The sequence below is a fragment of the Balaenoptera acutorostrata genome, chromosome 18 (genome assembly GCF_949987535.1).
Source record: "Balaenoptera acutorostrata chromosome 18, mBalAcu1.1, whole genome shotgun sequence".
NCBI classification, from domain to species: domain Eukaryota; kingdom Metazoa; phylum Chordata; class Mammalia; order Artiodactyla; family Balaenopteridae; genus Balaenoptera; species Balaenoptera acutorostrata.
In genome coordinates this window covers 65,129,946-65,142,929 of record NC_080081.1, presented here as the reverse complement: position 1 = coordinate 65,142,929, position 12,984 = coordinate 65,129,946, and the positions used below count along the sequence as shown (strand labels likewise).

The window sequence follows — 12,984 nt, the reverse complement described above, 5'->3', positions numbered from 1 at the left end:
CACAAGTTATTTTTTAAATTAAGGTAATGGAACAGTTGCATTTCCGTGGAACCTGACTAAAGTTCACGTAAATGCCTCAAGAATTTGTCCATTCATGCCGTTAATATTTCTTTAACGTTAAATATATTGGCTAGTCAGTCAAATGTTAATAATAAAAGTGAAACAATTTTAAACCTGTTTATAATTGCAGTCTTATAAGTTATGATCTATCTATGTCTTAGTCCATTCAGGCCACTGTAACAAAATACCGTAAACTGGGAGACTTATAAACAATATTTGTTTTGCACAGTTCTGGAGGCTGGAAAGTCCAAGATCATGATGCTGGCAGATTCAGGGTCTGGTGAGGGCCCGATTCCATCTTTTTGCTGTGTCCTCACTTAGCGGAAAAGATGAGGGAGCTCTCTGAGGTCTGTTTCATAGGAGCATTAATCCTATTCATGAGGCTCCACCCTCATGACCTAATCACCTCCCCACAGCCCCTCCTCCTAATACCGTCACACTGGGCATTAAGTTTCAACATATGAATTTGGAGGGCATGTAAACATTCGGTCCATAGCAATCTGTATTAGATTGAGGGTGGTGATTTCTCTGCTTTTGAAGGTACCAGCTGATGGACTCCAGGTTTCCTAAGAACTATTTCTTGCAGTTAGTCACACTTTGACTGCTTTGAGATCAACGAGTTATTTCCTTATACCCAGCGTTGTTCATTCCAGATGCTGCCGCTGCAGAGGACAGGAGACAGTGGGATGCTGGGCCTCCTCAGACTCTGCTACAGATGATGGCCACGGCCGACGTCACCTCCACCGGCTCCACTGTGCCTGAGGGTGAAGCTGACATCAGTGGCACAAATTGTCAGCAAGAGGAGAGCGAGGCCCCAAAGGCAGCTGTGTTCACCCCAAATGCTAGCGCTCACCCTGACTTGACAGTTCTCAGTTTTCAGTACAATCCCGATAGATTTATATTAAATACCTTTCAAAGATATTGTTTTGGTCTCTCCCCTACCTCTGCAGAGACTTGCCTACTAATTATTCTAGACAATTGGCCACTGTAGCTATGAGAATGTAAAGGAAGAAAGATCCAGGTTCCCACCTTCCTCCCAAGGAGGGACAGGTGGCTTCATTTGCCTTCCCGTGCTAGCCTAATAACTCCCTTGCAGTTTCTTAGAGGGTCGTTTTTTCCTCAGTAACATCAGAACTGAAATATTAGCTGTCCCACAAGATTTAGAGAGTCAGTGCAAAGATACATATTAAATTGCTTTGCAGACCAACGTGCTATTTCCATGTTAGCAGTGTTTAGGATATGATGATATTTTCAACCTAAATCCTTTCATTTTCATTTGGGCTTCTGGCATAGTCTTTCCTTAGCAGAGAGTCCCAGCAATATCTGGGTCTGATCTTACAGGTGGTGGGGATTTTTATTGCCTATTTCCTATGTTCTTCTTGATAACATGGGGCTGGGGGAGAGCTAAAATTTATACCCATCTTATAAATTGAAGTCTGTAAGTATATCACTGAGATTAGTAATTAAAAGTGTGTGAATTGACCCATATTTATACTATTACAAAATATATTGCATATCATCAAATTTACAAGAAAGGGCTTGCAAACATAATACAATGTAATCCATCCTAAGCCAATGAGACAGTAAGAGGGGAAACCTAATTTAAAATAAATAGAATAGAAATGTCAACACACCAAAACAGCCAGTTTACGGGGCAAAAAATGACTCTCCTGCCCAACAGTACATGGTAATATTGTCACTAAACTTTTCTGTATCTCAGCTTCCTTGCTAATAAAATGAGGGGTGGGATTAGGTTACCTCCAAGGATCTCACATTCTGTGATTTTATAAAAACTCAAATGAAGAAGCATTTTTAGTTTCAATAATCCAGGCTCCTTTTCAGACGGCGGAGTGATTGTGATTGAAGGCATTCCAGAAAACAGGAAACAGTGGCGGCTTGAAACACCGGGAACTTTAATGAGTGTTTTGACAGCAGCACATCTAACAAGTAGCTCATTTTCTGCCAACGATGGAGAATTTGGTATGTAGTTTACTTTTAAGAACATAATCAGTCCCCTGTGGAATTTTGTCAGACGTGTAAATGCAGAATGGGGATAAAAATAGCCTGGAGAGAGAATTGGGAGGGTGTCTAAGCCTTTTCAGAAGCTGATTTGCTTTGTCCAAGCCTGTTCCAAATGCCATTAACAAAAGACTTGAACTTCAGAGAAAAGTAGGATATTTTCTGTAATGTGATGGGTTGACAAGTGATGAAATGTTAGGTAGGAAGGACCAGTGGCTTTGTAGGTGATGAGATAGTGCTTGGTGCTGCCTCACGGAGTCCGTTTATTCTGACAGCTCTTCAGCAGACTCAAATTACCATCCTGTGGGCCATAAAATACATCTTAATATAGTTTTTTTGGCCTTGGGTTTTTCTTGCCTCCAGTGTTTAGCAAGATTATGCTGCTGTGGACTTTAAGGGGAACCAACCGTTACTTTCTAAAGTTCGAGGGCATTCCTACCACAGTGGGGATTTGGTCCTCCACTGTGTGTGCAGGTGTAAACTGCTACGAGCAAAGCCATTTGGGGCAGGCAGGTATCAAACAAAGAACACCTGCGCAGGGGCGAGGTTTCAGGGCTGGGGTTGCGGAGAGGCGAGGCTGAGGCGGGGCGGAGGCCTGGTTAGAAACCTGATAGTGAGGGAGGCGGATGCGTGGTTACAAAGTTAAAGAACAACACTGAGAATAATGCAAGAGTCGTACCCGACTGTTTCTGAAGAGTGAGTCTGCCAGTTTGTGAAGCTCAAGAAAAGGGGAATCTTTGTGAAAGGTGAGTCTTAAAGAATGGACAGCATTTTATTGAGGAAAGAATATTTCAGGTGAGGAGAACTTGCAGATCCACAGGCCTGAGAGACTGAGAAAGACGGTATGACTAAAATCTAGGCACCGGAGAAGGGACCGGAGTCCCTGGGTAGATGAAGTCCTTTGGTGTTATTACTTATCTCAGTTGCCACACTTAAAACTCAAGGTGGGGGTGGCAGTGCAGTGGGGAGAGAGAGAGAAAATGCATCCCTGCCTTCAGGGCTCTCTTTCAAGTACCTTCAAACCACAGACGGCAGTGTGATTGCATGTCTGCTCCCTCCCCTTCTATCCTGGGATAGAAACATCATCTGTAAGGATGGGGCTGGGGGCCGGGGGCCGGTGGGGAAGAAGTTTTGGGCTGGTCTGGCTTGGCCTGGAGGCCAAGGGCTGGGGCCACAGACCAGGTAGGAGGGGGGGCGCCCATCTTTCAGGACACTGCGAAGGTGACATACTGGTGGCTATGATGTGTCTTCTTGGGTTTGTTCCTGTGCTCCTTGGAGAGAGTCATAGAAAACTTCATTTGATCTTGCATACCAAATTAATTAATTCATGAATTTACTGCATTTTCGAATGGACGGCTTTACATTAGGCATATATGAGTAATTTAACAAGTGGGATTAAACATAGGAACTTGCCTCCAAGGGTAGCATTCAAAGCAAAATGTAGGTATTTTCTTTTGCAACCTGCTAAGGGTGCAGGCATCCCCTCCCACCCCAGCTGTGCTTTCTCTGCTCTTCCAGCCTCTAACTCTGTTGTTGGCCTCACCCCATCTTTCCTATCCCTGTAGCAAGCTTGACTTCCTGTCTCTGGTCATCTCTTCTTTCTTTACCTCTCCCTCTGCACCCCTGCCAGATAATCCTAAAAATCCTTTTAAATCCTGCAAAAGATTCTCCCTTACCCTCAGGATAAAATCCAGACTCTGCAGACTCTAAGTGCCTTAAAGATCAGACGGCCTCTCCCAGCACCAGAGCTGCTAGCACTTCTCCATCAGCAAATATTTCTCCCTCAGTTTAGAAAGGTGAGTCTTTCTAAAGACTCCTCCCTTTGCCAAAGTAATTCCTCCTGTAAGATTTCACTCTGATGCAACCTCTCGGCCATTTCTGATGTTTTATCAGCAGATACCCTTCCCTCCCTGCTTTTCGCTATATTGCCGGACAGGGCTTTACAAAGGTGTCTGGAATATAGGAGATTCTTAATCAGTTAATAATTGGAATGAATGAGTGGAAGAGCCTGTAACTTGATTGACATGCTTCTCTTTAATCCAAAAAATTCTAATAAGCTTTCTGTAAATCCTCAAGTTTGTCTACGGTCTCTCTGTCTTTTCTCTGTTAGTTGCCGCTGACAATTTCACATTAATTCAGTCTCATATTCAGATTCGTTCACTCAAATATTGGTTAAATGCATGAAAGACATTTCCTTATTATGTTTATTATTTAAATTCAGGCCATAAAAAGATGCAGTAGCAATTTTATTTGAAATTTTAGTGATTGCTATGAAAAACCTGGATCTCAATTAAACTACTGCCTGTGTACCACTGACAAGGAACCACTGTTTTTTGTTTGTTTGTTTGTTTTTATAAATTTATTTATTTATTTTTGGCTGCATTGGGTCTTCGTTGCTGCGCATGGGCTTTCTCTAGTTGGCGGCGAGCGGGGGCTACGCTTCGTTGTGGTGCGCAGGCTTCTCACTGCGGTGGCTTCTCTTGTTGTGGAGCACGGGCTCGAGGTGGGCAGGCTTCATCAGTAGTTGTGGCTCGTAGGCTCAGTAGTTGTGGCGCATGGGCTCTAGAGCTCAGGCTCAATAGTTGGGGCGCACGGGCCCAGCTGCTCCGCGGCATGTGGGACCCTCCGGGACCAGGGCTCGAACCCGTGTCCCCTGCACTGGCAGGTGGATTCTTAACCACTGCGCCACCGGGGAAGCCTGGAACCACTGTTTTTTATTTTTGTTTTTGTTTTTTTGGGGATTGAAACACCTCCCTGCCATGGAAGCCTGAGTCTTAACACTGGACCATCAGGAAGTCCCCCAGGAACCACTGTTTTTAAATGTCTGAGAAAACATCAGGGCACGTCTCCTTTGCATTCCTCTAAGTTTGGTTTCCCTGCTTAATATCCCACAAGACACTGTAATTCTCTGATCATAAAAGTAAAGTTCACTTTAGTTTCCTGTTTAATATCTTTCTTCCTCACTAGACTATAAGCTTCTGAGAGCTTTGTCTTGATTACCACCCCACTCGGCCTCTCCGTCCCTAGCGCCTGGTATAATGCCCAGAACTTAGTAAGTCACCATGTCTTTGTGAATGAAAATACAGCCATAGCACATTTTTACTATCACTTTATGTAAAGGCATGGGATTGCCAATATTTGTATTGCTATCAAATTGGATAAGGAAATTACAATGCTAATTATTCTTACAGCTCTATGGAGTCTTTGTAAAGACTTTCTGCATGTGTAAATTTTAATAACTTTGATTACAGGTGTAATAGACACAATTTATAAAGGCATTTAAGGATTCGTTGTCGTACATTTAAGCACAATTCATATATCGTTCGTCAGTCTTTAGCTTAAACATCCAACTCCTTGAAAATAAATTCCTTTGATGTTTCTAGCTCTAAATTCCATTTGAAAATGAGGGTTTGGGCTTTCCTGGCGGTGCAGTGGTTAAGAATCCACCTGCCAGTGCAGGGGACACGGCTTTGAGCCCTGGTCCGGGAAGATCCCACATGCCGTGGAGCAACTAAGCCCGTGCACCACAACTACTGAGCCTGCACTCTAGAACTCGCAAGCCACAACTAGTGAGCCCGTGCGCCACAACTACTGAGCCCGCATGCCACAACTACTGAAGCCTGTCCACCTAGAGCCCGTGCTCCACAATAAGAGAAGCCACTGTAATGAGAAGCCCGTGCACTGCAACGAAGAGTAGCCCCAGCTCTCCGCCACTAGAGAAAGCCCGCGCGCAGCAATGAAGACCCAATGCAAAAATAAATAAATAAATAAAAATGAGGGTTTATCAAGTACATGTTTAATTTGTGCTAATTTTAAAAAGTTTGAGGGGCTTCCCTGGTGGCGCAGTGGTTGAGAATCTGCCTGCTAATGCAGGGGACACGGGTTCAAGCCCTGGTCTGGGAAGATCCCACATGCCACGGAGCAGCTGGGCCCGTGAGCCACAATTGCTGAGCCTGCGCGTCTGGAGCCTGTGCCCTGCAGCGGGAGGGGCCGCGATAGAGAAAGGCCCGCGCACCGCGATGAAGAGTGGCCCCCGCTTGCCGCAACTGGAGAAAGCCCTCGCACGAACCGAAGACCCAACACAGCCAAAAATAAATAAATAAATAAATAAATAAGAAAATCCTTTAAAAAAAAAAAAAAAAAGTTTGAAATAGCAAGACTTTACAAAATCCTTTTAAATGAATCTAACTAGTAAGAGTGACACTTTCAAAGAGAGGTATTTTTTTTACATGTGCATAATTAATTCAGGTCAGTAATTTTGTTTATAGTTTAACCACTCCAAGGGAATCCTTGGTGGGAAGGTAACCTCTATTTTTCTAGTGTAAGTTTTCAGGCCACATAGTTGCCTTGGTAACATCATAGTTGCACATCCTGATAACAGCTGATTTACATTTCTGTAGTTAGCCTTTCATTCTTCTATCCTGTTAAACAAAAATAAGAGCCTCTCAAAATTGTCTTCCTAAGACAGGAAAATAAAAACTATCAGATTCCCACACCAGGAGGAATACTCTGGCTTGCTTTTAGTTAGCCAGACTACCTCATAGATGAGATATATCAATCTATTTCATTTATTTAATGCACTCTAGGAAGTAACATGGGCTATGATTTGGGATGAAATATGTTGATTTAAATAGGTAAATGTAAGCGTGGTGAGATTTCTACTTGTGTGTACATGAGTAGTCATGTAACAGTTTACCCAAAAAAATAAAAAAATTTAAAAAGCCACACTTTGCTCTTAATTCCACCTTTGGAGGAAAGTTCCTATTTTTAATCCCACTTGCTAACAGAAGGTAGGGATTTTTTTTTTTCCTGGAGACTAAAGTGAAATACTCTTTAGACACCTAGGAGCCAGATGGTTGTACAGTTTGTGTGGGAAAGGTATGTTATGGTAGATTACAAACATGAGCACAGTCCTTCACTCTTCCCTGTATCCATGCCCTTTGCAGTATGACTTTGCAGCTCCTCCATCATTAAATGTTTTTCTTCCCCTCTTCCCTTGAGTCTTGACTGGCCTTGTGATTTGCTTAGGCCAGTAGAATGCAGCGGAAGTGATGGTGTGGCAAATCTGAGTATTTAAGGAGCCTCTGCTCTTTCTTTTGGAATCCTGTCCATCTCTCAACTAGCTCCAGTTGCCCTGCTGGAAAATGAGGGACCGTGTGGAACAGAGAGACAAGCCATCCCAAGTGGAGCCATGCTAGACCAGCCAACCTCCAGGTGGCCAGGCAAGTGACTGCAGATGCCATGAGGGGCCCAGCTGAGACTGGAAGAGCCGACCAGCTGAGCCCAGCCCAAATCGCCCAACTGCAGAATTGTGACCTATATAAATGGTTACTGTTTTAAGCCACTAAATTATGTGGTGGTTTATTATTCTGGAAAGCTAACTATTGTAGACATACTTAGCAAAATTCCTAAAGTGGTAGTTGAAAGTAGGCTAGCTCTACATAATTTTAAAGCCAACTTAAGAAACCAGCATTTTTAATTCTCCGTGATTTCTTTTAGTTCTTTTGTGGATTCTTTTTTTTTTTTTTTTTTTTTTAAATTTTTTTTATTTATTATTTATTTATTTATTTATTTTTGGCTGTGCTGGGTCTTCGGTTCGTGCGAGGGCTTTCTCTAGTTGCGGCAAGTGGGGGCCACTCTTCATCGCGGTGCGGGGACCGCTCTTCATCGCGGTGCGCGGGCCTTTCACTATCGCGGCCCCTCCCGTTGCGGGGCACAGGCTCCAGACGCGCAGGCTCAGCAGCTGTGGCTCACGGGCCCAGCTGCTCCGTGGCATGTGGGATCTTCCCAGACCAGGGCTCGAACCCGTGTCTCCTGCATTAGCAGGCAGATTCTCAACCACTGCGCCACCAGGGAAGCCCCCATCTTTTGTGGATTCTTTTAAGAAAATCTGTCTCAACAATGTTCTTGATTGTACCAAGGTTGAAATTTTGTAGGGAAAAAACCAGACATCATTGACAAGCATATGAAATGATGCTCAACATCATTAATCATCAGTAAATTTAAATCAAAACCACAAAGAGCTATCATCTCACACTCATTCAATGGCCACCATAAAACAAAAAACAAAAAACAAAAAACCCCAGAAAATAACAAGTATGTGGAATAATTGGAACCCTTATGCACCACTGGTAGAATTGTAAAATAGTGCAGCCATTATGGAAAATGGTATGGCAGTTCCTTAAAAAATTTAAAATAGAACTACCTGATCCAGCAATCCCTCTTCTGGGTATATATACAAAAAAATTGAAAACAAGATCTCAAAGAGATGTTTTTGCACACCCATGTTCAATGTACCATTATTCACAATAGCTAAGATGTGGAAGCAACCTAAATGTTCATCAGTGGATGAATGGATAAAGAAAATGTGGTATATACATAAAATAGATTATTATTCAGTGTTAAAAAAAGAAAGAAATCCTGTCACAAGCTACAACATGGATGAACCTTGAGGACATTATGCTAAGTGAAATAAGCCAGTCTTGAAAGATAAATACTGCAAGATTCCACTTAGGTGAGGTATTTACAGGAGTCAAATTCTTAGAAAGTATAATGGTGATTTACAGGGGCTGGGGGGAGGGGGATATAGGGAGTTGTTTTTCAATGGGAGTAGAGTTTCAGTCATGCAAGATGAAAAAGTTCTAGAGAGCTGCTGTACAACAATGTGCATATAGTTAACAATACTGTACTGTACACTTGGAAATTGTTAAGAGGGTAAATTTATGTTATTTTTTCTTTTACCACAAACAAACAAAAAACCTCAGACATCATTGACTCAAAAAGTAATTCAGAATTCCTTGATTGTCTCATGAATTGTTTTATTATGGCCTCTTTGAATTGGGATCCAAAAAAATTTGATTGATATGTTAAAAAAATCACAATTCAGAGGAGTAATACTGTGAATGTGAGGAATTTTAGTTATACCTTATCCAATTTTTTTCACTTATATTCTCACTTTTATGAATATACAAGAGTGATATAAGATTAAAAATGTATGCTTAGGGAGGACTAAAAGAGTTCTTATAGTAATTTATATTTATAAAATATAAATTCTAAGGGCTAAGAAAACATTGTGCCATTTTATTGGGAACATTTTCTTTGCTATTGGTGTATAAAATATGTGCATCTCATAATCATTGGAATCTTAGAGTTGTTGAGGGGATGCTACTTTCTATAAAGAAAGTAAGTATTGTACTATCTTCATTCTGATTTTTTTCCCAAGAGAAAAAAAGCACATTTTTAAAAAAAATTTTGATTTTTAAAAGTCTGGCTTACCTCATTCTTTTTTTAATGTTTGCAAAGTATTTAATAGTATGTGGGCTTTATTTGAAATCACAAGAGTCAAGATTTTTTTTTTTTTGGCTGTGCCGTGGGGCTTGCAGGGTCTTAGTTCCCCAACCAGAGATTGAACCCACACCCTTGGCAGTGAAGGCACGGAGTCCTAACCACTGGACTGCCAGGGAATTCCCAAAAAGTACATTTTAAATAACAACAATTAATTCACCCCCTCACCTCCTTCCTTCCCTCACCAAAAAAGATAAAGTTGTGGGTGTGTGCTTTGGGTTTTCTTTGCAGACATCAGTGATTAACCATAACCATAAACTGAATACTGTGTATAAAAACAGCGAAGAATGAGGGTAGTGCAATAATGTTGGAAAGTCTTAAGTTTTTACAAGATTTTCTTAAATTTTCTATACAATCAAAGCATCTACTCCCAAAGTGGGATTATTTTGTCTCTTCATCTCTGATCCTTATTCCTCTTACTTCTTTCTCTTGTGTTGCCTACTACCTTCAGTACAGTGTGGAATAGTTGGTGTCAGTTGTCACCTGTCTATTCTCTGTTTTAATGGAAATTATTCAAAGGTTTTACCATTGTGGTTGATGTTCAACATAGGATTTTTGGTATATGTCCCTCTCGAGATGTATAAGCTGAGATGCTTTAATCTCTCTTTCTGTCATTTAACAGTGGGACCATTAAAACAATGGCTTCCTAAAGAAGATGAGGGGAAGGTAGAAGTGGCCTCTGACATCGAAGTAGATGAAGAACAACCAGAACCAAGATCTGATGATGATGATACGTAAGTAGGTCATACCTAGATGCCTAAATGAAGCACGGGATATAGTAAAAATGGTAAAAAGTTAAAGTGCTGTTGTTGAGGCATAGAATATAGCCTCAAAGACCCAGCTAAGGAGACCAAGTTTTCCTATATACATGGGTTTGTCTCTGGGTTCTCCATTCTTTTCCAATGGCTTTGCTTTCCCTTTCTGCATCAGTGATATTCTGTCAGTTACTATGGCTTTATTGTACCTTTTGATGTCTGGTATGGCTAGTCCTCACAACTTCCTCTAGTCTCCATATAATTTTCTTCAAAATTATCTTTGCTGTTGCTTTTTACTCAACGTATACATCCTTGCATTCTCTTGTAAAGTGTCATGAAAAACTTTGTTGGGATTTTAATGAGAATGAGATTACATTTGTTGATTAATTTATGGGAATTCACATCTTTGTGATTATAAGTCTTCACATCCATGAATATAGAATAGCTCTCCATCTATTTATGCCTTTTAAAATATTCTTCAGTATTTTTGTAGTTTTCTTCATGATATAGATACCACTTAACTTTTTTGTTGCTGTTGCCATTATTAATGGGGTCATTTTTCTCCTACATTTTGGCTACCGCTAGTGTATGGAACGCTATTGATGTTGTATCCTGTAACCTCACTGAACTCTCTTATTAGTTCTAAAATTTGGAGTCCTTTGAAGTTTAAAATTTTTATTATAATTTACTTTTAAAATAGGTAATATATTCACATGGTTCCAAATTCAAAAGGTACATTCTTTTCATAGTCTTTCTGCTATCTCATTACCTCTGCCACACAATTCCCCTCCCCAGAGTCAACCAATCCAATCTGCTTCTTGTGCATACTTCTCCTGAGAAATTCCATTAAAATGTAAGCAAATCTGTGTATCTTGGTATGTGTGTATTCCTTTTCTTTTTTATGGAAACAGTTTCATAATGTAGATACTATCTCACAACTTCCTTTTATCACTTAACAGTGTATCTTGAGTACCTATCATAATATACAAACAGTAGTATATAGAGAGTTTAAATTCCCAGAACAGCAAAGTGTTGTGTCAAAGAGTATGTACGTTTGTAATTGGATAGTGTCAAATTGCCCTTCACAGAGGTTACACCTATGAACACTTCCACTGACAGGGTATGGAAGTGCCTGTTTCCTTGTACATTTCCTTGCTCAGTGTGTTACCAAACTTAGATCATTGCACAGTTGATAGATTTAAAAATGACATTTCAGGTTTGTTTTAATTAGCATTTCTTTTATGAGTAAGGTTGCCTTTCCATATGCTTAAGATCGATCTTTATTTCCTCCTTTGGGAACCAGTTTTATTTATAGCCTTAGTCATTTAAAAAATTTAGGCTATTAACATTGTGTTGATTTGGGGAACTTTTTGTATTTTAGGGAAATTAGTCTTTTAGCTGTAATATGTTTCAAGAATATTTTCCCCAGTTTTTTGTTTGCTTTTTGATTGTATTTATAGTGACTTGTGCCATGAGGAGATTTCTTACTTTTGTCTACTTAGATTTATCAATTATTTAATAAAAAAATGATACCAGAATTTTTTTAGTACTTTTATGATTTAATTTTCTATTTAGTTAAATATTTTGTTCATCTTGAATTTTACTTGTACTGCAAAGTGTGGCTCCAACTTAATTTTTTCCCCAAATAACTCCTTACTTATTCCAACACCGTTTATTGAAAATCTTTATTTTTGATACCAATTTGAAGTGCCACTTTTATGATATACATTTTTATGTGTATTTGTATCCAATTCCTATTCTTTCTAGTCTAATTATTGTATTATAAACATGTTTATAATATGTTTTATCGTTTGGGGGGGCTTTCCTTTTTCATAATTTTCCTGTCTAGTCTTACTTGTTTGTTTTTCCATGGGAACATTAGAATCAACCTGTCTAGCAAATAAAGGATGGAGGGAGGGAGGAAGGAGGGAGAGATGGAAGAAGGAAGGAAGGAAGGAAGGGAGGGAGGGAGGGAGGGAGGGAGGAAGGAAGGAAGGGAGGGGAGAATTTTCTCAGCCTTCTTCCTTTTTCTCCTGGTCTCTATTATTGCTGATGCGAAATCTGCTATCATCTAATTGTTTTTCCTTTATAGATGTGCTAACTCTCTCCCTAGTACTTTCATAACTTACTTTTTCTTCTTTCACTCTTATGTTTTGCTATGATATCTCTAAGTCTGGATTTATCTTTTATCCTCCTTGGTTCACTTTCTTCTGAGAACTCATGACTTTCTTTAGTTCTGGAAATTTTTTACCTATTATTTCTCCAAATATCGCTTTTCTTATTCCCTCCATTTTGGCTCTCCAATTAGATAGATTCTAGAGCTTCTCAATCTGTCCCCAATAACACCTAGTTGTACTTTCATATTTTAAAAAAATATATTTATTTATTTAGGCTGCGCTGGTTCTTAATTGTGGCATGCAGACTCTTAGTTGCGGCATGCATGCAGGATCTAGTTCCCCGATCCGTGGCCCCCCTGCCTTGGGAGCATGGAGTCTTGCTCACTGAACCACCAGGGAAGTCCCCTTTCATATTTTTTATTCTTTGTTTCAATCTAGGTGAATTCTTGAATACTGTTTTCCAATTCTCTCTGGGTATCATCTATTAGGTTTTTAACTTAAATGATTACATATTTCCTAATATTTATAATTATTTGTTCTTATATTTATATGTTCTTGTTTCATTCTTGCATAATTGTTTCCCATAATTTAAAAACATTTTAAAATGGATGTTGTGCTTTAATTTCTCTTGTTGACCATACTTACTTTAAGGGCTTTATCAAAATCCTCTGTCGATGCCAATTATAAAC

The 12,984-nt window shown here is 39.9% G+C and overlaps 1 protein-coding gene across 1 annotated transcript in view; it reads left to right on the top strand.

The window, feature by feature from the left end:
* NEK5 (NIMA related kinase 5) overlaps positions 1-12,984 on the top strand; it is a 64,158-nt gene that overhangs the window by 46,842 nt on the left and 4,332 nt on the right. Inside the window, 4 exon segments of the mRNA XM_057532835.1 lie at positions 714-851; positions 1,903-2,040; positions 7,203-7,301; positions 10,046-10,157. Of these exon segments, the coding sequence (XP_057388818.1) occupies positions 714-851; positions 1,903-2,040; positions 7,203-7,301; positions 10,046-10,157 (487 nt within the window).